The 27,883-nt window shown below is 34.9% G+C and overlaps 1 protein-coding gene across 5 annotated transcripts in view; it reads left to right on the top strand.

Moving 5' to 3' along the window:
• The window catches only part of LOC117227272 (uncharacterized), a 197,053-nt gene that overhangs the window by 130,706 nt on the left and 38,464 nt on the right, over positions 1-27,883 (top strand). For all 5 annotated transcript variants that reach the window (XM_033482373.2, XM_033482372.2, XM_033482375.2 and 2 more), the window contains 3 exons: positions 16,659-17,112; positions 23,554-23,787; positions 24,689-25,155. In XM_033482373.2, the coding sequence (XP_033338264.2) occupies positions 16,659-17,112; positions 23,554-23,787; positions 24,689-25,155 (1,155 nt within the window). The remainder of the gene's footprint in view (positions 1-16,658; positions 17,113-23,553; positions 23,788-24,688; positions 25,156-27,883) is intronic.

Here is a 27,883-nt window from a genome sequence, read left to right as displayed (position 1 = left end):
TGATTCTACGCGACAGCAAACATAGAGGCGTTTTTAATGTTGTCCTTGATGGTAAAATAACAGTTCACATTCATCAAAATGTCAAAAATATTTACGACTGCAAAATATGCAAGAATGCATGCTTTTCGTATGCGATTCATGCGCCAAACAGAAAATTCATTCTTAAATGTTACGTAACAATCGTGCTCGCAAAATAAACGATTATTTCAACAACTGCCTATATCAATTCTAATAAAAGTAGTATTGATCAAATTCTAATAAAAATTGTAATAACCAAACATACAAAATGGCTTCGACACTCATTACTGAATATACGAGATCGTGATCGTAGTTAATACGACATTAGTAACAAACACGATCGAATGGACAGATTCATTTACTATTCGAGAGTTCTCCTTTAGCTGGCAAGCATCGGGAGCTACGTAAAGGTATTTGAAAAAGGTAACAAGCGAGGCTTTCACGCTCTCGCGTCGTTCAAGTTGCGTCATTCGGTTCTGACGAGTGGAGACGTCTGAGAGCGGAAGAATTCCGATTTTAATTCGGCTACACAGGAGACGGACGTGTTTACAACGGAAGGGCGGCGCTAATGCATATTCGAAGCTTGTACGCGCGCAATTTGCTCTCTTTCTCCTCTTATATTGCATTAATGGGGTATGCGGTACATTGAATTACAGCTTGGCTACGAAAGCAACGCTCTTTTGTGCTGTTTATCGTCAGCATTCCATTGGAATAAGCACCTAGATAGCGTCGAGAGACATTCCATAAGCACCAGAAAAAATCTTCAAGAGCGTTGTCCACGCTATAAAGATACCGATAGACTGGCGCCGCTTAAAAGCTGACGGGGGTTGTCCGCGAAATTATGAAGAGCGTGGAAATTGTATGGACCGAATCATTTCGATTTACGAGACGCGTAATTCACCATGCACAATCTATCGTTCTTGACAGGATAGTCGAATGGAATGGAAAAGTACTTGACGAAACGCGATACGTTGTTTCTGATACTCGTGATAATGCCTGACGAATCGAACACGTCTTCGAGCTTCGCTTTTCCTGACGGCGATTAGAATTCTGACAGAAGGTATCATTAATGATGTACATAATGTCTAATCAAACAAATTAATAATATTGTTATGTAACAAGAGCTTTTATCTTCTTTGTCATGCATTTTTTAATTCATTGTTTAGATCACATCAACGGTATTTAGATTTCATTTCAATAAACGTATGACATGTGAAAACGTTCTTCTCCATTCGATATTCGTATTTTTGGAAACAATTCCTAACATTCTAAAGTTTGGGAAGACACGATTGTTCGCCATATATAATTATGTATAGTATGACTAATTAATAATAACAACGTAACTGTATGATCAAATAACAATTTGCATCGAATCTAGCCATAATTCGTATACACTATATTTAATGCGTAAACGTTTATAAATGTCATATAGAAATAACTTCAAGATCGATATGACGTTTATAAATAAATGAAAACATGTTTCTAAATGGATTTACTCAATCAAGTTTTGTTTTCTTGGAGTCACACTCTATGACAGAGCTGTTCAACAGGCCTCGCGACGGGCAAGGGCAAAGCCGCGGGCGAGGGCAAAGCCACGAGCTAAGGGCAAAGCTGCGGACGAACGTCTTAGCGGAATGGGGCCATGTGGTTAGTGCCTAAGTCACTAGATCCTATGACGATCGTCCGATGCTCATTCTACTTCACTCAATTTCGACGTAACCTACAGTCAATCTTTGTTATCGAGTCGATATATGGCAATATATGTAATATCAACCAAGAACGTATCGTTACTGGTTAGGAGTTCCACAAAGACCTAAAAAATGGGTACGTACCATTGCCCCCAGAAGTAAGGCCTAAAGCCCGCCGATCGGTGTTTGCCCTGAGCTGAAAATCGCTGCTCGTATGGGCAAGCTATTGAACAGATACTTCTATATTCTATGGTAAAATATCGTATCTATCTGTTTGCTGTTAAATAATTCATTTTAATTAATTTAGAAAAGGAAACTAAGTAAAATTACATAACATTGCACAACTTGATTCTTGGCGAAAGTAGCAATATATTATCATCTTTTAATATCATTAAAAAGTATTATTAGTATGTACAATAAAAACCTCGATTATCCGAATCTTTAATATTTAAATTCTTTATTATCTAAACACGTTTCACACGTACATACATAAATAGATTGATCTAAGATGATCCACATTCAACACTATTTATCGTACGAATTAATACAAACTTAATCTAGCATTTTGAGTAACTGTACCATTATCCGAACACACATATTTCTATAATGAATGCGGACAATTCTGGGCTATATTAAACTCTTAAGTTATTGCGTAACAGCGATGATCATCATAGCTGCTTTGCATATTCGATTCTTTCACGGAATAATAACGAAGTACGATTTTCTAAAAGTTTATGAGATATACGACACGGCTCGACTGTTTTACCGAGGTCACAGAATGTTCGAGTAAATCTCGAAAGCGTGTAAAGCCATACACTAGACTAGACCAAAATCCTCGGCGCGATTGTGATAAAGCATTTAAACGCGGTGCATTGTTGAACGCTAAGCTCGATTATTTAGTTGATTCAGCTAATAATACATTACCGGGTCAGAGTAATAGCACAACGTAAACTAATATTCAATCCACTTAATGCTGTCCCGTTATTTCTAGAATATTTGTAGCAACTTTGATCTTAGTTTACGTGTAGTGTTGAAGCCTTTTGCGTGATCGCAAGTGAGACGAAAAATTGATTGAATTAATAATTTAATAAGTAAATAAATCATTTGTGATATAGTACGATTTGTGTAATAATTTGCAGTATGATACGAATTGTTATTATTAAATGATGCTTACTGCGTAGTTTTGTCTGAAATACGTTTTTACTGTTCTCTAGTAATAATGCATAATTCAATCATTTCAATTCTCTAATGAATATTGAAAAGTGTGTACCAATATAAAGTTTGATGGCTACATAAATATTAATTGGCGATAAAAAAATTAGTAGCCACAATATCAAAGTTCACTAACACGGTTATAAAAGCATGCAATGCATCTGTAGACAGGAAAGAGGTATAATTATTTCTTACTATTATCGATTATGTATTTATTTAACTTAATAGTCAAATATGTATATTTGCTAATGCTGTGAAAATATTTTCAGGCAACAACCATTGTGAACAAAAAAGTGTTCGCATAATATTTGTACTATGTTTATTAGAATGAAAAGTGCACCAGGTTGACAAGTTATACAATAATATTTATGATTTTATGCGATGTTAAACTAATTCATTTTTTGCACAAGAACTTTTCGGAGGTTGCATTTTCTCTAGGAACCTTGATTATATCGAGCATTGGAAAATGTAGGGAAGCTAACAGATATTTTCTATACAACATGCAGCAACACGATATTGCGAGTTTCCTATAAAATATCGAAAGTAGAAAGTTCCCACTGGTCGAACAAAAGTGCTGCAACAGAGTATCATCGTCAAAGGTGTTCACATCTGGTGGTTATTCGAATGGAGTTCCTAGTTAGGAAAAATTCTATTCGCATTTCTAAAACCGTTTAAGAGCTTCGGTCTAATAAGGCAACCATTGCGACGCCGCCGTTCTCGCGCTTGAAACTGAAGGATGTGCTCGAAGAAGCAAAGGAGTTGTGTAAACATTAACCATATCGGACTAATTTACAGCGTTTTAAAACACTAATTACTAAACTGGCTGGCTACCTAATGAGCACAGCATGTACAACCGTATTCCACTGTAAAGCATATTAGCTGCAATTGCCATAGATTCCAGGGACATTAAGGTTTCTATGGTAATTCGGGCTTGAAAGGAGAACTTGGTAAACATGATCGCAGATTTAATGCTACTTTTGCAGTTTGTCACTAACTGTGGTTACGGCTGAGTAACTATCTGACAGGACGTGTGTTCGCTTTTAGCATTTCAAATCGCTTTCGCCATTTTCAAGTGCAACTGTTCACAGTAGCCACATTCATCTCTTTTTAAAGCAACACTATTATATATATTAGACTACAGATTGAGCGCACTCATGATAAAACTGAATAGGTAAAATACTAAACTATAATGACCTTAGTAGAATTTAAGGATATTGTTGCATTATTTTCAATTTTTATTATAATTACTACAAGAAAATAAGTTTGAGGCCGGAACCAAAATCCTTATAATACTATGTGATGTAACATAACACTGTTTCATTGAAATATTAAAGAACATTATTTCATTCGAAACTTTTTATTTGTGTCAACTATTAAATATAGTGTACGTAACGTTTGTTCTGCTATGCACAATTTTACTGTTAAAGAACAGATTTTTTTAATAGCTTTTCAAAAAGGTTTTTATTATCGCATCTACGAAAAGCATTTGCATTTGAACCTTTTCTGGGCTGATCAAAAAATTCGAGGATCTTCATTAATTTTTGCAATTCTAATAGGAACGATAAAAAGTGCATCTGCAAAACCATTGCTTTTTACTTTATTCAAATCGGACTGTTACATTTTATGACGTCACCCCCGTGGCTTGAAAATATGTAGTTTCGAGGTAAACCGCATTTAAAATTTCTGGTAGACTCATTGGGATAAAAATTCACACTTCTAGTGTTATTCCGAGTATTGTATGCTAAACATGTAGCTAATAACTTATCAAATGATAATTCCCTATATGTCATTTTAGTAATTTTGTAAATTTCACTATTATCAATTTCAAGGTCACCCATTCATTGATTGTATTGTTTAAGAGATGGTTTGTCATTCTCACCATAATTTAATATCCTATTCTACATACATATATACTACTTTTTCGTAACTAAAGAATTAATAATTACAATTTACAGTTTTTTTTCTAAATTATCTTTTTTTAAATACTGTCGTCAAATGAATTTTTGAACTGACTTGAACAGACTCTCTCGAAAATATATTAGCAACATATTTATTTCGTAGTCACAGAATTATGATGACAAATGCATAAAATTTTTGTAGTCGTTTCAGAGAAGAGTCTTTGAAAAACTTTCATAGTAATAGTTCAAAACTCACGTTTCTTCAATCCCGCGACGCAAAAAAATCAACATTTGCTCGCCCATACACGCCTCCCAATACCAAATCGTATCATTTAATTTAATCGCAAACCCTCAAGATTTGTTCTGGTTCGTGACCGAAATTCATTGTGAACTCCTCCACGAATTTATACTGTTCGAACTAGCGCAGAATGTAGATAGCGCGATTTATACAATTCTTATCTCGCAAATGAAATTTATTCAGTGATTCGCTAAAAAAAATAAGCTCTAAGGAAAGATGATTTTATAACCACACATCGAAAAGTATGTCGGGACGGTCACGCGAAGCTATTAACGGCGGCCATGTTCCGTTTACTCCGAAGACCATCATGTCGCGTCGACACGAACTCCGTAACTTCGTATTTTACCGTCGAGAGGAAACCCATCTCCACGTTGCTTTCTCAGAACTTCGGGAACGCGGGGAACTTGAAAAATTGTCATTCGCGACAGAGCAACTTTCAAAGCTGCGTTCACATCTCGCTGGAATTCGCGACTTGAGACCAGTTTAAGCTGACTAATTCTGTTCAGTACATTATGGTCTTCTCGAAGGTCACTACAAGTTTTATTTAAAAATCCTTGTTTCCAGAACCCTTAAATACATGCATTCCTGAATTTTTGGAATTGCATATTTGCAGCAACCGGCGCTACCTGAAATTGCACAGATGTATACGAAATTGCAGAAAAATTCGTTCTGAAAACGTAGTTTCGAGGAAAATGGGTTCAAAGTTTACAGAAGAATGTTTTTAATGCTTAGTGGAAGAGGTTTATATAAAAATGTAATGAAAATAAGTTTCCATTTATTGTAAGAGACGAAGTACAATAAAAATTAACCTGTTCTCTCAATTTTGATAAATTGGATGTAATAGAATAGTATATTTTTTTTTATTCTTTTCATGTTTTCACTCTTTCGCATTTTACGTAATCAATTTCGTAATAGATGAATAAAGTCTACAGTCTACTCATCATTTATTATAGACGAAAAGCTTTCTAATTACTATTCCAATCTTTCTAAGACGTTTTTGACTCATTTAAAGGTAGAACCTTTGCAAATCCTTTTGTTGACATTCAGGTAACTCCTTCCATCATTTTTGAACGTTCCTGTCGAAATTCTGAATTTCCATTCTTTATCGAATAATTTTTATTTCAATTTACGTAAAATATTATCATAAATATTGAAGCTCCGAGAGTGTACATAAATAAGTGTACTACGAGCTACTCTCGTAGTATAATCGGTTTACTCCTGATAGGAAATCCGATATTTCATGTAAAACGACCTAATACATAAAATTATGCACTTTTAGGAAATCTGAACTGTATTCCACGCAGAAATTATACAAATATCGTAATTTATACATATGTATATGAGATGTTTCACCAAAAACAGCTAATTATCGTCCTTAGCTGTAGTGTTCATTTATATATACATATATTACGTAGAAAGTCATGGATGATTTTGAAAGGAACACTAAAAAGCGAGATTCACAAACTACGTATTGCAAACCTTAATAAGTAAAAAATTATACAGAGAAGTGAAGAAGATAATCAGCAAGTAACATTGAATTACAATTTCCCAAATTATACGAGTCACGTGATAGACATAATTTCCAATCAACGAAACATACGAAAGTAAACAAAATGAAGAGAACTTCCCCAAAATTTATTAAATCTATAGGCATATGTAAGAATAAATAGGAATATGGAATAATACCGAGCTCTAAACTAGTCTGTGACAGAACCTATGTTATAGCGTCATTTTGCCATGCATAAGTGTCCATGCAACATTAAAAAATAAAAGAAAAAGAAGGATTACAGTTTTGCGTAATTTTCTCTCGCACAAACAGTTGTATCGATAATTTTTATTCTGCGTGAATGAAACTACAAATACTTATACATATATAAATAGATTACAATTTCCAGTCTGCAAAATCATGTTTTGTCGTTGATTCATAAAATGTGCCGATGATGCAATAACCACATAAATCAAAGTCCGGGCAACGAGATTCCCATACATCGTGTATTAATTCGACGAGATTATAAGCTGATATCATCGGAACGAAACCACATTCGTGCATAAAGACCCATTTGGCACGCCTGGCGATCCGTGTCTTATCAATTATGTTCGTAACACACATTTCAGCGTTATCAGTATTACACAATTCATTCAGCCTCGTACCGAACCGATGAGTTTAGTTCGCCAGGTCGACGAATGGAGGCCAATTTCACTGGCTTTACTTTAAGATGGGACTTTGTGGCCGATATTGCACCCGCTGAACAACATGTACCAGGTAAGATAGAAAAAAAAGGAGAGTCTGGGACCCACCAGCCGTTTCCTTTGAAAATTGTCGGCTTTTCCACGGAACGAGAGACTTCCCTCGAAAGAATCTTGAAGATTGCGTACTAATGGATACACAAAAGTCCGAGTAGAATCGTTCCGACCGTAAAGCAATTTCGTTCCGCGTGTTGTAATCACGTTTTATTACATCCATTTCCATATAATTTTAAAGCTGAGAATATTGTACTGCTGGCATGCGCGAGCCTAAATCAGGTATACAATTTTAAAGACACCCAGTCCCCTTTATTGCTGCACCGTGGCGTGCGCGCAGTCGTAAATAGAAATTGCGTTTCAACGGAAAATTATGAACCGCGATCGATCAGAAATATTGGCTGACTTATCCGTAAGAGAATCTTGGTTTTTGACAACTTTTTTAGATTTTTCATTTACAAGATGTAAAAATAATAAACTAATGTACATTTTGACAGAAAACTTGCTGAAGCATACTACTATGAATTTGCATGACTATTGTATGTTCAATTCTGAGGAGAAACTTATTCATTCACTGGTACAATATTAGTTTCATTTATCGATTTTTGAAGACATATCTGCTGAAACATTCTTAAATTAATATGTGCCTATCAACATATTTTTACGAGATTAAGTGATTTAAAAGGTAGTAGATACAGTTCGGTAAATATTAAATGTTAGAAAATGTTCTACTTAAAAAAAACTCCAAGATTATTATAGATGAACAAATTTTGTACAAATTTTTACAAATCGAGAAATCTATCGATAGCATGGAAATAATATTCATATTAGATAAGCTGAGAATGAAAAAAATAAACATACAGGGTGTTGCACCTAACTGAGAACAGTGAAATATCTCAAAATATAGATCGAAGCTACGAAGACAATGTTTATACAAAAAGTGTTTAGTATAAAGAAATGTTTTAGAAATAATACAACATAGTATTCGTATTGAAACCAGCTATTGTAATATGACTAAAAAAATGTATGGTCCTATTTAAAAAAATCAACTTGACCTTGAAATATCATTCACCATTATGTCAATAAAAAATTATTGATACTACCTAAAACATCTCTTTATACTGAACACTTTTTGTATAAACATTATTTTCGCAGCTTCGATCTATTCCGAGATATTTCACTGTTCTCAGTTAGGCGTAACACCCTGTATGTAAATTTATGAAATGAATAATTGAGGTTTATACAAGAACATATGTGAATGTATTCCATAATTTCATTATTATTACTGGATTATATTTTTAAAATATAAAAATTTTAAAACATCGAATTTTCTAGTTGAGATACACCAAACTTATTTCTCATTCTAATTTGTACAAAGCAGACAATAAAAATTGTGATTCGCATAAAGATCCACAATTTAATTATTACGATAAAGGATAACAGTAATTTAATCGACATCATTCTTTTGATACAAATGATATTGATATTATGGCGCTTCTAATTAATTGTATAATACTTAATATCACATGCAAGTATTATAACGCTCCCCTAATCTTCCAATTAAGTCTGCTCTTTTCAAATACCCGGGACCGAATGAATTGAAATTTACTGCAGACTGCGAATATTATTATTATTATTATTATGCCGTGTTAACTACGACAATCGACGAGCATTTGCATAATGCACGTAAAACGGGGTAGGTCGGATATTTCAGTGAGCGTCGTTTAATTATCCAAGGCGATATCGCGCCCACTGCCTTTGACCTTTCTATAATAAATGCACGTCGGACTCGGTTTAATTGGCATACGAATGGATTTTCCTGAAACGGTTTCAGCACGAATGGATACGCCCCGGGCCGCTTGATTGAGAAGCACGTGCTCCGCATAATGCGAATTGGTTTACAATTTTTGGTAACCATCTGCATTTATTCACACTTCGAATTTCTTTCCCCAGAAACATTCAAGTCGACTACTTTTCCTAATACCGTACGCTTAACGCTTGTACAAAAGTGGAAATTGCACCTTCGGTAATGTCGGGTTTAATCGACTCATAAAGAACTGATGATGTAGGGTTTATTAACACTTTGTCTGCTAATGTACAAAATCGCATAAAATGGATATAATTTATGGACCGCTAATTGCCACACTGGTGTCCATAAAAGACAAACTAAATCAAAACAATTGCTTTAATAACGTAAATGTAGGAAAGAAAAGATTAATTTTCAGATTTAATAAGAAAATGTGTCAGACGTATATAACTGACGTGACAGTCAAAATATTGAAATGTACTTCGCACTTTGTAGATACGAACTTTTTGTACACTAAATATAAACACACGGAAGTTTATGTTTAAATTTGGACAAATAATTCTATCTCCAATATCTGAGAGATTTAAAGTGTCAAGAGGAATTTCGATCGACATCATGTGCCAACGCACCAGTTTCGTCGACATTGTTTATTTATCGACATATCGAGTTTGGGTTAGGATGTTTTTTTCCGGGTGATGTTGCGCAAAGAGAGGATCCCTGTTACCGATATATGAAAAATGATCAACTTCGACGTGGCTTCGTCGCAAATATTTGCCGTTAATATTGTCGAAACCTGTGTCGATGAAAATATCGTCGGTGATTTCAATATGTCTGTGAATAATCAGTGATTGATTTGGGCTTCTGGTTTTCAAGCATCCATAGCGAGAAAATCAGTCTATCAAATGTGCGTTCAATCAGTTGTCGACAACTGTTCTTCGAAATAAATATCGAACGGTTTAATATTTAAAGTTGAACATGTTATCTATGATATCTCTGATAGATTTTTATTTTTGTCACTTTCGAAATTGTAGCTATATTTTACATCACTTATTCTACGCTGATTTTTGCATACTTCGATATATATTTTCCAAACATTCAATATTATTATTCGTTATTTCATTATCTAATTCATCGTTTCATTTTCCAAAACTCCGTAGATTTGTTTGTAAGTTTATATACCGCATAATTACATTAATTTCCCCCAGAAAATACAATCCTTAACTTACTTGCTGATGCGCCAGTTGCGAGATTTAGAAGAACTACGCCGTTCGAAGTAATAAATTTCAGATCATCCATCCGTCCTTCTCTTAAGATGCCAATAATGTTTGACGTTGCCCCAGATTCTTTTCACCGTTCCAAATCGTGCGAATATTTTTAGAATATCCTAAATCATTTCTGGACCAACCTTTTTAAATATGCTCCCTGACTATTTGTAGACGTGCTATCTACAAATCCCTCGAAAGCTCTAAGTCCCTCTCTTTACCTCTCATCTGTGCCATTATAATTAGAATATGTCATAACACATTTTACAACTGAAATTTAGTCAGGAGTTAAAAGCACATTTTAACCTCTTAGCTGCGGACAATGTGTATACGCGTCATAAGGAAGTAGCAATTGTACATCTTACAACAAAAATACTCCTACGATTTAGGTTAAAATGCTTGTGTAACATATTTATAAATTTCCCACATCTTAGAATAATTCATTCTAAAATAACTTGCCGAAAGAAACTGCATCCAGTGCAATTTTGTGCAAAATTGATCTTAAACATAAATTGACGTAGCTAAGTGGTCAACTAAACATTTTGTTTCTTAAAAAGAAAGAATAATCCATAAGATGTTTGAATTAACATCGCGTTTACACCTATCGATCATGTTTACAGTAGCGATCAGTGAAGCAATTTCTGTTTTCGAAGCAACATAAACTATTACATGCGTATAATCACTTTCTGTGTTCGGTAGTGGGAATGTTGTAGTTGCTCGCTTGTATTCCATTGTCGGTGTTCGATCGATTCCTTCAATGACTATAGCTGCGATTTCCACCCTCCTTGGTCATAATAATAGGATTACCAATCGATCTCTCAATGTAGGTAGAACATGTATTTGACATATCTTCGAAGTATCTGGACAACTGTTTGCACATGATCGAGCAGTAGATTCGCGATCAATTTGTTCCCGATTAGCTAGATTCAAGCCGGTAAGGACTCAGGGAATAGATACCCCGATCAGATTCAATCGATAAGCACCGGATTTAGTTCGTCTGTTAACTTTACGACATCCGAATTCATCCGTACTCACTGCGGCAACAGATAAAGACTTCCTCTGAGAAAAGGATAACAAATAATAGGGGTTGTGGGGTGAGAAGAACAGCTTAGACTTCTTCGACAACGATACGATAACACCTATGTTTCACTTTATGCTGAAACTTATTTTCCTTATTCGATTGCTTCTTTATTACTAAATTAGCGAACTAACTGTGAAGCATCGTTAGGGTATAATCAGGCTAAGGATTTTATACATTTATAATATCATGCTATTACTTTCAACTTATTAAAATCATTAGGAGAAGAAAAAGACTGAATTAATTCAGTAAACAACTCTTATTTTAATTATTAAAAAATGATTCTGGTTATCCTTATATTGATTATTAAAAAAGATTAAGATTTGCACATTTTACGGATGTTAATTAACTTGTTGGTAATATATGCTACATAAACTATAAAAAGCCTAACGTTAGAATTATATTAGGCTATAATTATAACCTTTTTCTAATACATTATTTGATGCGTCGTGTTAACTAACGTAACACCATTTGATTAAATCTAGTTTCATTTGTTAAGTCTAATTAAAGAATCGTACACTCGTTTATCATTTTCATAATTATACACTTATCAATTTCTTCCCTTTACCTATTTTGCATTCGATAAATAAAAAAATATCTATTGTAACAGAAACCATCATATATATGTATTATAACAATACTTCTTTTATATCGGTTTTTTTTTCATTTGCACACTAGATTTCTAATTAACTTCAATTGAGTCATTATGTGTACAACAGATTTTCCATAAACCGCGATAATAGAATAGAAAATTTTCAAAGCGTAACGTTCCATGTTCGCAGTTAGGTGTGTACCGACGTAAAAAATATAATGCGTTACGATCTATTTAACTATCTGCGCAAACGAATCGCGCACAGTTACCGACCAGCAACAAGAGGCTTAGGAAATTAGCTACAATTTAATAACGGATTCGCGAGACCACGAATGTGTAACAATCGCCGAAGCCGGTAACACCGACGTGTTACGAAATCCGTTGCATGATCGATCGTTCGCATTAATTCGTCTCGATTACGTACGATTTTTCGACGTTGACTCTGCAAATGGTACCAGGGACGAAGCTGGCTTTGTAAGTCTCTCGACAGACTAGGCGTGGCACAAATTCAATACGATAAAATAAATTGTATAACAATAACGATACAGTCTACAAGTGTGCCAGATGTTTTATCAGATTTAATTGTTCTGAAATGCATTATACAATACCGATTATCTTATATTATACACGTACGTACCGTAGAATTGAATTCCGTAAAGAAATAACAAAAATTGACATTGTAAACGACCATCTTATCTGATACTTGCGAGTTTTATCTGACTTTCTTGGAAACTGTAATCACTTTTGTTTGTACAAGCGTCTCGGTTTTACAACTACAGCGAAGAATGCTGCTTTGCGGATGTATAATAAGCACAGTTTGCGGAATCATTAAATTGGAAGAAAGAATTTATAATATAACATGGATTAATAATTAAAGAATCTTGTCCGAGTGCACTGCAAGACGAAGATTCATAGCAACCGTATATTATGAACGCAATTCAAAAAGCTGCAGGTCCATTATATTTTATTTACAAACCTCGTTGCATGCAATTAGAAGTAAAATAAAGAAACACAATCACCTACTTTGTCTTAAATAATTATTTAAATGCTATAAACAATACAGTTTTTGTTGTACAACTGTACGCTTATGTCAACGATAAATGTGTTCCCTGTGCTTCATGAATTTGTGAGAATTGTAAATGTAGAACATATCGCAATATAATAATGAGATGTCGAATGAAATTTCTCGGATCTATTAATAATGGATTTTCACAAAATTAGAATTTGTGACAAGTAGTTATGCTCGACTTTCATTGAGTTCACCCAAAGTACGGGAACATGTTCCGTGTATGTCTGGTTGGTAATGATTTCTCGCGTGTTATAAATAAGTCATGCACTAATAAGACGCAACTACCGATGCAACGGTGGTTTCAGGTTTGGAAACTATTTTTCTTCTCGTGCGCACAGTAACGCTCAAATATATTTCATCACTTACAACTTACGAAATCCTCAGTTCACAAAAAAAGAGGAGAAAATGAAGAGGATTGTGCAGTCATTATATCATGATTGTGAGTTGCTGTACGTTTCTTTACGGTCACATGCAATAATTGCAGTTAATCAGTCTCAAAGATTTATTTGTGCTTCGAGCGAAGTGTTCAAATACCCTCGAATGAAAATGTTTTTGTTTTATGTTAGAATATGAAATATTTGTGCCAACAATCCATTTTCTAATCCATTCACTAATCTTATGAAAATCTGAGTCCTAATGGCAGTCATTTAATTTCTATCACATAGAAGAATGCTTTACCACATCAGGGAAAATTAGTGCGTTAATGTTTTGCTCTCTTCGAAAAGTCTTCAAGGACAATTAAAAGTTCATAATGCTATTAAAAAATATACTGTTTTAAGTGAAACTACAGAACTGTTCTACGTATCATTCACATGTATAGAAAAAAATTCTTAATGTTGGAAAACGATTCTCGATTCAACGCACTAAAATTGTATACAAATCATCTATCAATAGTCGAAGCATAAAAAGGTTCCAAATGTATTGAACGATGAAATTTTTTAAAAATTTCATTTGGGTTTAAACGACGTATAATGTGTAAATTATATATATATATATATATATTTAACATCGATTGGATGCTTTTTCTCAGTCAATTAATGTTGACGGAGACTAATTAAAATTCTGTATCGCACAACAGAATTGACCACACGTTGTGTACAAAGTTCACTGACTGAATAATCAGTAACTGTACTATATTAATTAGGACATAATAAGAACGAAGTAGATTCACCTAATTTCTGATACAGAGTGAGGTACAATCGTGCGAACGACGTTACCTTTTTTCCTCGATGTAAGATTAAGCCTGTAGAACGAGCAACCAACACAATCCAATTTCTAATTTGCAGTCTTAATTACGCGATATACTTTCTGACGAGCTGATTGTGTTCCATTTTCAAGAATGAAACACAAAGGTCTCGTCGATGTTCCTGTTGGCACTCTGAAAACACAAATACACGGTGAATCCTTCATTAATGAATGCTCTGTGAAACGCTGGCTTTCCTTTCTCCACTAATTTATTCTGTCATTCGAAGTGCATTTCGCATATTTCTTGAACCGACTCAATTACCGCCATATGCATAATGCGAATATGCAAATATACGAAACTCTTTTATCAAAATAACGGTTACTCGATCGTTACTCGAAGTACGCGAAATCTGAAAGTACAATAATAATAATAAAAGAACATAAAGGTAAAATATATAAAGGTTAAATATAACTTGTTACAAACGTCATATTTGTTGCTCTTTAATCTATTCTACTGTTGATATATATGTTCTGTTAATGTATATTATCTAATAAACGTAAGAAACACGAAATGTTTGTTATGCTTATCCTTTAAGTTCACGACAGAATAAATAAAATTGAAGACAAAAGAGTTGCCACCTAGGCTGTTGCGCCGATTACTCTTTGCAATTCACATTTCAAATTTAGTTTTGTGATAATACACTGAGTACGCCAATCCTGAATCTATGTAATTAAGCACACCAATTAAAGAAAGAATTCCAGCCTAGGTCCCATTTCTAATTCGATAAGAAGCAATTATTTAATAATATAATATTATTAGAAAGTAACGAAATATGAAAGTAGGGGATACTAATATCCTTAGCTACATGACAAAATCGATATACAATTTCGTATATCCTCATTGTATAACACTATTTATTTGCATTAGTAGTCTGATCATTAGCATTTCTTAATTAATTATTTTCGGGCATATTTTTTCGTGTATTTCTCAATTTCTCTTTGAATGTTTCAATGCGACATAAACCGATGCGACAACGAATACGTTAACACAAACCTAGCAAGTTAAGCTTGGGTTATTGTTCCCGGTATCCAGCTGATTCCGTTCACGGATTAGAAGAAAACGCTGCCGTCTGCAAACGCAACAAGCGGGAGCAACCCGAGCCGCTTTCAATTCAGCTCTGTTCGATGAATGCGTGCTGACGCGTGTGTGCACGTGCGTGCGTCTCTCATTAATAATACAGTTATGCAACGTGGTTCGTGTGCCGGGGATATTACTATCGCGCCGTAATACAGTGCGGCGCCTGTGAATCGGACCCGATAAACATAACGTTAGCGTTATACGCTCTGAATGCTGCATTCCGTGCAACGAAGCTTTAAAACATTCGAACGGAACAAGGAATCTGATTGTTTTGAGTCGCGTCTGCTTGCGGTAAATCAGCGATTCTTTTCGTTTCGTGTTTTCAAAATGCGCTTGCACCGGACGCGGTAAACTGGAGAGAACTTTCAACAGCAGGAATCGAAACTGCAGAATTCTGCAAAATCGAAACTGCAAATTATTGCAAGTTTAAAACTATGTGAAATATATTATATCCGGAACGATATGAAAACATTTGTTTAAACTTCGCAAGTCAGAAATGTGGTTAGTTTTTAATTGTACCCAACCGTCTATATAATGTTCCGCTGATTCAAAAAACAAATTCATACTTCGCAGATCAAATATATATATATATATATATATATATATATATATATATATATATATATATATATATATATATAAGTAAACTGACACACAAGAGTCATGTGTGTCGCAACCACTATGCCCATCGTGAAATGATCTAATGCGCCTACTATGGAAGCATTACGTTATTAGACTGTGATTCTTCGTGCGAAATAAAAATCGTTCGCGTCCATTTCAAGACTCAGAAAGTAGAATACATAGTAATTTATTTTTTTCTTTAATAGTTTGTCCAAGACGTAAGTAATCTGTATTCTTAAGTTCTTCCAATTTGTCTACTGTTTGAAATCTCACTCACTCATTTTCATTAGAAATTCCTAAAATCCGCAGTCCAGTTACCTCATTTCCGTGGCCAGTTTAACACTAACACTACCGAACCGATCAAAATGACCGGTCTTGCATTTTTATTTTCAAATTGCCGAAATAATAAAGATTACAAGCTTACGTTATAGTAGGTTTACTGTTGAAACGAGCATGGAGTCGTTAACTATTTCGTTAACAGTTCCTCATTTCCCGCGGACCTTGAACGTCACGGGGCAAACTGTAAAGCAGAATTCGTACGATTGTTACAGGTGAGGAAGTCGTAACAGTTCCACCTACGAGCGGAGGTCAGGATAGCTGGAAAACGCAGACACTTTCGTTGAGCAGCGAATCGCCGGGTAATCGGCGCAGAGGTTACCATCAACAGTTGCAAGCAGTGCCCACCGGTAAACGGACCCGTCCAGCTCCACCGCCGCCGCCGATATCCTGCAAGGTCAATGCGAAGGACATCAACAAGTATTTCGACTGGCCGAACAAGGAGAACCGGCCAGGAAATGCCGTGAACACCAGGAATCAAGAGAACGGGACGAACGAGAGTCAAGTCGAGGACGAACAGACGACCATGGGCTCGAATTTGAGTCGTCATAACGGGAAGGGCCTTACGGGCCGCAGGACCCAATCCTCCGGCAATCTGTGCGAACCCAAAGGGAAGCTGAACAGCATGGGCAAGATTCTGGTTCCCTGTTCCAGCGCGCAGAGAGAAAGGTAATGCTAGCATTCGCTCCGGTCTCTTATTCTTCTTCCAGCATCGACTCAGACACCTTTTAAAATGGAACAACTTTCTCAGTATTATAGAGTAACTTTTCAGAGCAATTTTGGCAAAAATTGAAATTGGTTGGAATGAGAAAAAAAAACGAAAAGATGATGTCTTCTTCAACTTTTTTATCGAAGCCTAGAATGAAAGTTGAAATAACGTCGACGAACGTTTTTTTTGTTACGAGATACAAATAAGTAAATACAATGAAATTCGGAGCTTTTTTCACAATTTTCGACAAATAACTATAAGAAATCTGGAGATTTTTACATCTTTTAATGATCGTAGCTCATAACTATGTTCATCGATTTTGATGTTCTAGGTTCTGATGAAAAAAAAGTTAAAGAAGACATCTTTTTATTTGCCTTGTTACTCCAACCAATTGCCATTTTTTTTTGTAAAAATTATTTTATTACTTATCTAATAAACTAGTCTGCCTAACATTTCAGAAAAATCATTTTGTTCGATTTTAAAAGACTTATTGTGTTTTGAAAGGTACCCGAATATTGAGGGAGAGATTTATATATACGTACGAGAGAAGAAAAAAAGAAAACGTGTAACACACAGGCTGCAATGCTTTGTTTCGGAATTAACAATGTAAAATCTACAATTAGGGATCTTTTTAACTTCGATGATACAAGACTTAACTTATCAACTTCTTAACTTTTCTATTCATTTTCACCCACCACGTATGGTTTTAAACGAACTATTTTTATGGCGAAGTAAACAGTAAACTAACAGTTTCAGCAAATTAAAAATGGCTCCACTTGATACTTTTGTATGTCAATTGTAAATCTTTCTAAATAAGTGCATAGAACCATGATTTAGACACAAGTTTTAGAGGTAGATAATAATAGGAGAAATAAATTTGACGATAGAACGATCTACCGATCGCCGAATTTATTAACATTCGTTTGTTAATGTAAATCTAAATCCTGCACTCTTGGTTCTTAGGACAGATACATTCGATTCCGTTCGACTAACTTTCATTCCATTGATTGAACGCTGTTCACATGCTAACACAATCGAGATAGAGTTGACAAGCGCGTTAAATGTCCACTGCACTATTGAACGTAAACCAAACATTGTCCTTATGCAATATTGTGCCGTCGAACCGCGCCGATCCGTTTAAACGTACATACATGTAGAATGAACTTTGCGAAAAGCTCGAGCTTTGTTCACGAATCTTAATAGAACAGAATCTGTAAACCTAATTTCGCACGTTTAAACACCTACGTTAGACGATATTATATTTCGCTGATGTTTTCCACGGAAAATACTAATTATTAAATAAAAAATGAACTGCTACCACAACTACGATAGGTCCATAAGTTCACATAATTAATTTCCTACGAATTAAAAACAATATACGCTAGATTGTTTTGATTAAGTTACAAACTGCGTTAGAGTTAAAACGCTGAACCGGAAACGCGTTGTAATTAAATTCCACCAGGAAGATGAGACAGTTAAGATAATTGAGCGAAGCGAACGCTGCAGTGCTTTCGCACGAATAAAATCCTCTTTTGACCTGAACGTGAAATTCTTCTACGTAATACAATCTGGCTGCAAAGCACACTCATGGTATCGGAAAAATTGTTAGATAACAGTTTTGCGGAGAAAACAATAAAACAACCGCAAAGCAGTGGTACTGGATAGAGTTACTGTTTTAATTAAAGAATAGCGAAATAATTTTCTATATCCATAAATTCACAGCCGTTTAAATAACTTTCGTCTGAGAGAATTAAAGGAAAAATCGGTTTGTGATCGTAATTGAATCAATTATATAATCAATTATATAATTTATAATCAATTTCCATATAATTATCGATGTCAATTTCAATTTAACTTCAATTACATTGATACGAGTTTTTGAAGAAGACAAATATAATTGGAATCTGTGCAGCAACACATGCGTATAACAATAAAGGTTGAAATAAAATCCATTAAATCGATGAGCTAAATATTAATTACATGACGACCATTGCACCTGAACGAACCGACAGTAATTGAATCAAAATTAACAACTTCAACCAAGCGATATTTACTCGTTACAAAATGTTTTCTTCAGTTCAACGAGCAATGATTTCATTACTTCAATGAATCGCCTTATAAATACATTTACATTTGTCGGACTAAAATTTTATCTCGTGTTTCTCTAATAAAATACATCCCGTTGAAACAATACTATGACTAATTTTGAAGCTAGATTTTCCCCGTTGTCCTTCATTTGTTTCGCTACTCATTTAACAATCGTACAAATTACTACGATACTCAGTCAGATAATTATCTCTGTGATAACCAAGCTCTAAATGTGTTCGGCAAACCGTGAACGTTTATGCAAAATAAAGACTGACTACAATAACTGCGAGATACAGAAGCTGTAAAGACATCGATTTCGTTTTCTAATAACTTTAATGAGTTGATAATTATTGAAAGAATATGTTACAAAGATTTTATCAAGATATTGTACAATTTTTTTTACAAAATGATCCTGAATACAGAAATGTATTCGGTAGTTATCCGTTAAAACATCTTTACGAGCTGAATAATTATAAAACAACAAATTTTGAATCCATCATTTTGCCGATTTTGGTTATTCTAGACTTTATAATCTCTAATTCAGGTAGAATGAATAGGTAGCAATATCACGTTAAAGTGATACACGTACGGAAACATCGAACTAGAGATGAAGCTGTTTAGAACCGGGATTAAACGACGCACCGTTGAAAATTCCTTATTACATGGCGGCACTCGGTGTTGCTGAAACAACCAGGAATAACGTGACATAACTTGGCATAACAAGTTGGTCACGAGATAATTTAAAGTTCCTTTAAGGTCGGTCAGTCGCGGAACTAGGTCGTTTACCATTAAATCCTCGTTTGCACGAAAACGGATACCGGCGGCGTTGCGAGGAGGAAGCCAAATGGAAGGGTAGCTCGTTGAAGAAAGAGAGAAAAACGTTAAAAGGCGCCCGCATTTTGATTTCATTTGCGTAAGTGCTGTTGTTATACTCGGCGAAACTGCTCATTTAACCATGTAATTTCATCTGTCAACTAATATTGCCGACATAGAATCACCGAGCTTACATTCATTGTGGCACGTTACTACGGTTGGACCTCGTTTAACCGAACACCGATTAACACATCACATTTTGCTCTCTTTGATTCATCTATTTATTAAGCTGATCGTCTACTTTCGGTAGTTCTATTTATAGGCACGTGGCTGTAAAATGTATCTCGGACATTAAATTTATCTCGGACATTGAGCTGAGTGAAGTATCAAAACTGTTAGATATCCTCAATGTAAATGTCACCGAAAGCACGAAAACACTTAAATGTCGGAAAATATATAGAAAGAATCTAAAGAAGATCTGGAATACACAAAGATCATACTGATGATGATGATGATGATGATGAAGTGGCCAAAATTAGGACTTTGTAGTCTTTGAACAAAATACTAGCATATACATACACTGGTGTGCATAATTATAGACTCAAAGAAGCTTTTACATTGTTAATGATATCTAAACGAAAACATAACAAAATATCATATTTGTATATTTCTATATTAGAAATAATAGAAAATAGAATTATATACCATATCTTGTTAAGTTCTTTTTTAAATATAAAGGGTGTTTCAGCTAAAAAGGAGGTCATCCACAGTGCTGTGAATAATTATAAACTCAAAGTAACTTTTACATTTCTACTCACGTTCAAATAAAAATAAAAAAAAGAAACTATATTTGTATATTCCTATTTTCTATTATTTCTAATATACAGATATACAAATTTGATGTTTTATTAAGTTTTTGTTTAAATACCACTAAAAATGTAGACGTTACTTCGAGTCTATAATTATTCCTACCACTGTATTATATAAATTGTAGTGACAATAATGTAATATCGTAGATCAAAAAGTAACAAATGAACATGGAAATTATAAGCAATTAGACAGACAATGGATTTTTATCTAAAATAAACATTTTTTTCTTTAATAATTTAAATAAGTTGATAATTACGTATTTTTACATTTTTTAAACTTTCTACTGTTTCAAACGCCTACACATTCTTCCCCTAAAACAAAATTGTAGAATTTATAAATATGCATCGTAAAAACCGTAAAATCGCAATCTACTAATAAATTATAATTTGTCGTATAAGATGAAGATACGGCGCGACGAGATTTCTGCGGTTTCCGAAAAAATTCAATTAACCGATCATTTTGTCATAATTCGTTCGCAAAATCGGAGGTAAAACGTCCCGCGTACAATACATTTCCGTGAATGTTGAACGTCCTGGTTGCTACCGCTGCCGACAGTGAACGTAGTCTTGCTAATATAATGTCACGTGCAAACGGCGTGAACGATTTCGACATAATTTGCAGTAAACCACGCATCACGTCTGACGGATCGCGTTACATTTAAACGCAACGATAACGCAAAGTGAACCACGGGATCCTAAAGCTGTTCCATTATGAAAATTTGTCCGTAATTAATCACCGATTCCTGAACCGTCTACAAAGCAGGCTCTAATTAGAAATCTTGAAAATGACGTGTAAACACTTTCAGCGCATTAGTATGTTTTATACTACGGTTGCGATCGAAAGTTCTACAATTAGTAGCCTTTACTTCTTACGCTCTTACGCTCATTTTGTTTCGAGATCATTAAAATTGTATTAATTGATAGTACATAAGTCATTCTAAAGTGATTCGAGAAATAAAGAAAAAAGCAGATAAAGTATAGACAAATAAGATCAATATTTACATGTGTATTATGTTTACACATAAACATCACTGACCAATGCATATTCGATATTTTCTTAATTAGATTTGTGTGAGATTATGTTGTGCTACTGTTATATTTACTTACTAAATACTTTCTTCACAGTGGGAAACGTGAAAGAAAATGTGCGTTTTTTAATATTGTTCTTGAGATATACGCAATGAAAATCGTGAATTCTGGTTTTCTTGGGATATCAACATTTCGCGAACATAATAATTAATAAGATAGTAGTTAGTTCTTACATAAATTGTATCGTTAGCTCCACTATCCTATTCTGTAATACAAGAATCCCCGTTTAAACACGCTCACCCGAACCAGAAAAACAAGGAGACATTGAAGCGTGTAAATTATGTAAACATAGACGATACATTTTCTTGCAGCAGCTTCGCGCCTCGTTTGCCAGCGGCGTAAAGTCAGCAGTAACATAAATTAGAAAATTGTTTCTTAGTTCACACTTTGTACTTGGTATTTTCAATGTAATGCTACCTTCTTCGAGAGAACAAATGTGCAAAATTTAATTTCTTATAAAGCAGAACAAAATGTTCAGTATATATACTCAATAACATGCGAAAGAACAATTTAAAAAATAAATTTGACCTAACTGAGCTGTAAATAATTTGTCAATGTGGGTATGTCATATACAAAGGCATACAAAAAATGGGACAGGACATGTATCTCTTTTTAAGAGTAATATGACCACATTTTTCCTACAAGTATAACGATAAGCTATCAAAATGTAACATCTTTTTTAATGCAATCGTAAAATTTACGACATTTTTGTGAGAGTATGGTTCTCTTTTCAACCTTCCCAATAATTCTGCGATTTAAAACAACACATATATCTTCTTCTACAGTATTAGATAAACTGTTATTTCAATGTTCTTATAATTTTGTTCACAGTGACGCTGCTGACCTTAATTAGAGAATCCACAAATAAATTATTGTTGGTTGGCATGTGGTACGCTTAAAATTTTACAAAAATATAATAGTGTATTCAGCAAAAAAAAATGTTTAATATTTGGAAATTAGAAATATGTGGAAACGTCTTCTAATAACAGTTCCATTAGCTAGAAGTAATTGCACTAATTATTGTGGAAGTTTTTATTTCGTTACATATTATCCAGGAAAGTAACTATGAACGCAAAAGATCTACAGGCTATTTACTGCCATGAATACAAAATATTCTCATCTGTAGTTTAAACATACACTTGGCGATAAAAACAACAATTAAGACAATTAACCTTCAGAGTTTTGAATGCACGAGAACATAGAGAGTTAATTGTAGCAAATTAACATTTCTTGAATATTGATAAAAGCGTGAACATAAATACTTGCTCGCGTTATCGTATAATTAATAACATTATTATTTGTTTATTATATTATATTTGCACTCACCTTTTGGTTATACAATAAACTATAAAATGTATTTTTGTCTTTTAAAATTACGGGTTTTTGAACGACTGCTATTTTCAACGACTACCTCTTAAAACTTGAATTTGAACGAGCATTCGCAAAGTTATTTTGTGAAACGGTAGCACAACTTATGATCCATTGTATATTTCATAGTATCTGCAGTTATCGCGTATTCACGAAAAGCAATATTTTGTGTAGATATAAATTCTGTGGCTCATTGCCCAACCATCTGGATGACAAGGACGTGCTGGATGACGATTCGAAAGAGAACAATAACATAATGACTGATACTATTGCCGGGAATCTTGGTGGAACGTTGCCACACAAGAAACGGTCGTTGGGCGTTCACTTCTCAGATGGAGGGCCAACTGGAGCGTTAGACCTTGTGAAACATCGATCGCAAGATTCCATAGATGAAAATGATCCTTGGAGGTAGGTTCACAATCATTTTAATAAACTAACAATCATATACGTTTAAGTACGTTTTCGTTAGCCTATTTGTTGTTATCCCGAATAGCAGGACTTGGGTTCATTTCGAAACATGACTATGAACGTAGAATCTAAATTCTAACTTTCTTTTAGTCAATATACGTTATTAGTTGTTGATAATCTTGATCTCAAAAAAGTAGATTCAAGAATAAGTACAAGAAAATTGATGATATGATGAACTGAATGGATTTTTATTCGGTATAAAGTCTCTTACAAAGATGTAACATAGGACAGATTAATCAACGCCAAAATTTTCCACAACAATCATAAAAACGATGTAGTTCTAATTATTATGAATTTTATAACACAAGAGAGGTTGCCAAAAAATATTGCACAACATTCACAAATCAATATTATCAATAGTCCTTTCACAAATCAATATTAAATTTTCTCTTTCCTTGGCTTATAAAAAAGCAAACATATCTCTCTTTTTGCTAACATTTTCTTAATATAATCGTATATATTTTCTTAATACATATATAATGAGCTTTGTCACTACAATTGCCTGTCCCATTCCCATGTTGCGAGCCGAGTCGATCACATATGGATTACACTAATTTTTGACTAATTTTCAAAATTCATTTTTATTTTAGTATATTGAACACTCTTAATATTACTGGGACGTTTAGAATGCAAAAGAATTGAAGTACCACCCACTGCGATAAATTTTAACTCTCTAGTTTCAGTTTCATTGATTGAATTACTATGATATTGTGGCAATTTTGGGGACTTAACGGCACTTAACGTGCTAATGATAAACCACGCGAAATATATCTTGTCAAGGATTGTATCTAGACGTCTGTTCTGGTGGTTGAAACTGCACGTGCGATCTATTTTCTGGCAGGTATCAGCAGAGCGACCTTGATCTGGTGAGATGTCGCCACGGAAATTTCGACTCCGTGAGAAGGAACCGAAGCACCGACACAGTATCCAGCGATTCCTCGAGGAGATACAACCGTGGTTCGTCCCTGGAAGACAGATGTCATCGGAATTCGGATCTTGACCTGGTGGGCACGCTGCCTAAACGAAAGCAGGACACCAGAAACGGCAGGAAGGCTTCCGATATCAATTCCTCGTCCTCACAGCCCAGCATCCCCGACGCCACCGAGAACGATTTGCTGATGCAAATTGTGCATAAACCCGATTGCGAACTAGTCAGGCATCGGCAACAACTTAGCAAGTGCATCGATCTTAAATTGAGCAAACTGGCCGGCGGGGAACCGCAGGATCAAGGTTACGCCTCGGAACGCTCTCCGGAAGACGAACATCCGCCTTCGTTGCCCGGACAACCGTTCCCGAATATCACACCTGGTGAGTACATCCTATGTTCGCGTTCGCATTACCTTCTTTTCGAATTGAACATACGCTGTCGCTTTAAACTTTCAAGTCGAAAGCATCCAGGCACACGAAACGTGCAATATGCTTGTCTGATTTTTAACGAACCCAATCTTTGGTGAGATAAAGTTTCTTATTCCTTCATTAATAATTTAACGTTAAGCTATTGTGGCATTATATTTACTTTTCCTTTCAGATACATATTTAGACACAGCTTGCGAAATTCTACACAGTTTCAGCAAGAAAATCGTTTTCGTCATTTCTTTCGAATACATATTCGATTCTATCCAGTAGCATTTATGAACCACCTTATATCACTGCGGCTACGAGTGTATTTGAAACGGCACATACATTTTTCACAAATGTCAATATTTAAACAACAAAATACCTTCAAGTCAAATGATAAATATTTTTCCTCCGACACCTGATGAAACAATACAACCAGTGCGCAGATACCTGCCAGATTTGTTCTCGTTATCTTTCAGCATTTCATTCTGCATTAAATTGATCTCGTTGCACTTGCAATTTCTTCGGAACTAATCGCTTCAAAAGTTCCCCTGTTAAATCGTGCTTTCTCTTTTCCTAGTTGCGTATCGTTTGTTGACCAATAGGAAGCTGTCCGAGCGCTGTTCCCATTTCTCGACTTTATTTTTCCTCCACTCGGTTCTACTTTCTTTTAATACCATTCTGGTACAACGTATCTGGCCCGCCGCTGCTTTTATTCCGTTCCAACTTCAGCCCTCATCTTTTGGGTATCTTTCAAATAATTTCTTATCTCCTCTTAAGTTCACTCTGTAATTTTCCTTCCTCCAGCCTTTGCCGCATTCTCGTCTATTCACCAGTATTATTCGACTTCTTTCCGCGGCAACTCCTTTATACCATATTCTACCCACCACCGGTGCATCTCCCCTCGCATTCACGACATAACTTCCCCGTCTGTTTGATCTGCTCCCGAATCCACTGTTTTCCCTGTGGCTTTGCAATTTATAACAAGCGTAACATTTTATGCTTCGTTCTGTGTTTCACAGTCATCGAGCGAAACAATGCGCCGACGACTGTGCTCAAATTATAACAAACAAATCGCAGAGCGATCGGTGTTTTTAAAAGAATAAGAAAATAAGAATCATACAGGTACCAGAGTGCCACAGATTATAAGTAATTGCTTGAATCACATGTAACGTATACTCCATAATAAATGAAAGTGCATAACATCTGCTGAATGAAATTATGATTTCACATAATGATATATTACAAGAGTAAGAAAGATGACAAAAAGTATGTCTGGTCGGTAATTATTACTGCATTTACATTTTTAGAATATTCATAGGTTGTGGTCGAACGAAAATTGATCTGAATAAAGAAAACATCAAACCATTGCAATTACACTTGCAATTGAAAATAATGGCCGACACATTCAACATCATGTTTTCAATATGTCTCCGGTCAAAGTAGTAGCCCCGTGCTGAGAGAAACGTTTATGGCTGGCAAATGTATTCTTATCGTATTAACATTATGTATGTAGCAATGAATTACAGCCTTCGGAATGTTTAACGCTTAGTGTAAAAACAGGCATTTTAACTTCCGAGCCATCAACTTGTCGTCATTTTCCAGGATCGTAAAGTTACGATCGTTCCCGCAGGTTTGCATATTTTTTGCGACTGCCTGCTTAAGATACAGCGAGCAGAGAAAGTGTATGGACCGAGGAACCCTGAGGTGTTCACTGTGGAAACATTGTCCAGCGTATCGCGGTTTTCTGTAGAAAATATCCACTTGTTTGCTAATACCTACTTTATATATACTATTTCTTTTATTTATATTTATACTATTTCTCTCTGATATAATCTGTACTCTTGCTCGTTCCGCAAAGCGAAACACGCTCCATTTCTATCAAAACAGAGTAATATAAAATGACAACAATACGGTGTTACTAATTTCATTGTCACATTCACGATCATTAACAACTCCTACGCAAGCAACTGATGCAATTGAATTTTAATGATCCGCAATGATTAATGGCAGTAATAAATTTACCACTCGAAAAGGAGTAAATATGTTAATGGGATCTACAAGCTATTTGACAACGGAGTTAAAAATAAAGAACGAATGCCAAGCTTGTTGTCAAAGCAAGGCTGTATCGCAGAGGCATTAAAAATCAACATTTCTACCCTTTTAAACTTCTCTCCTCTCGCAAAATTGATCTTGATCTTGAAAATTCAATGCAAAAATCGAAAGTTTTCTTTTTATTTACTGAAATCAATGTAAATGTAAATTCTATTGATCTCAATGATGAGTAGAATACGATGCAACGGAGAAAATGTTTAATCTTGATTTTTCAAGGTCGAGATCAATTTTACGGTAACTTACTTATATCGATGCGATGAAATAATGCAATCACACTGTTATTAAATTACTCATCTTACACGTTGAGACATTCAAAGTGACTCACAAAGCGATTGATCTTTATGTGCACAGAAAGAGACCGGCTTCTTCTTGATCACACCACGTATGATCGTCGCGATTGCTCCAGTGATCGAACATTAATGTAAATTACTTTACACACGCTTGACCTCTGTGTGGCACGAGCAGTTGTTTGTGAGACAAATTGGTCGGAGGTGCCCCTTTCCCGGTTTCCCTGTCTATTACGTACTTCCAGTTCCTTAGTTCTATCATTTTCCAGGAGTTTTTGCCGTCTAGACGGCGCGGC

The sequence above is a fragment of the Megalopta genalis genome, chromosome 6 (genome assembly GCF_051020955.1).
Source record: "Megalopta genalis isolate 19385.01 chromosome 6, iyMegGena1_principal, whole genome shotgun sequence".
In the NCBI taxonomy this organism is placed as follows: domain Eukaryota; kingdom Metazoa; phylum Arthropoda; class Insecta; order Hymenoptera; family Halictidae; genus Megalopta; species Megalopta genalis.
Note: the sequence above shows the minus strand (reverse complement) of the source record. Positions and strands in the feature narration are given on the sequence as shown.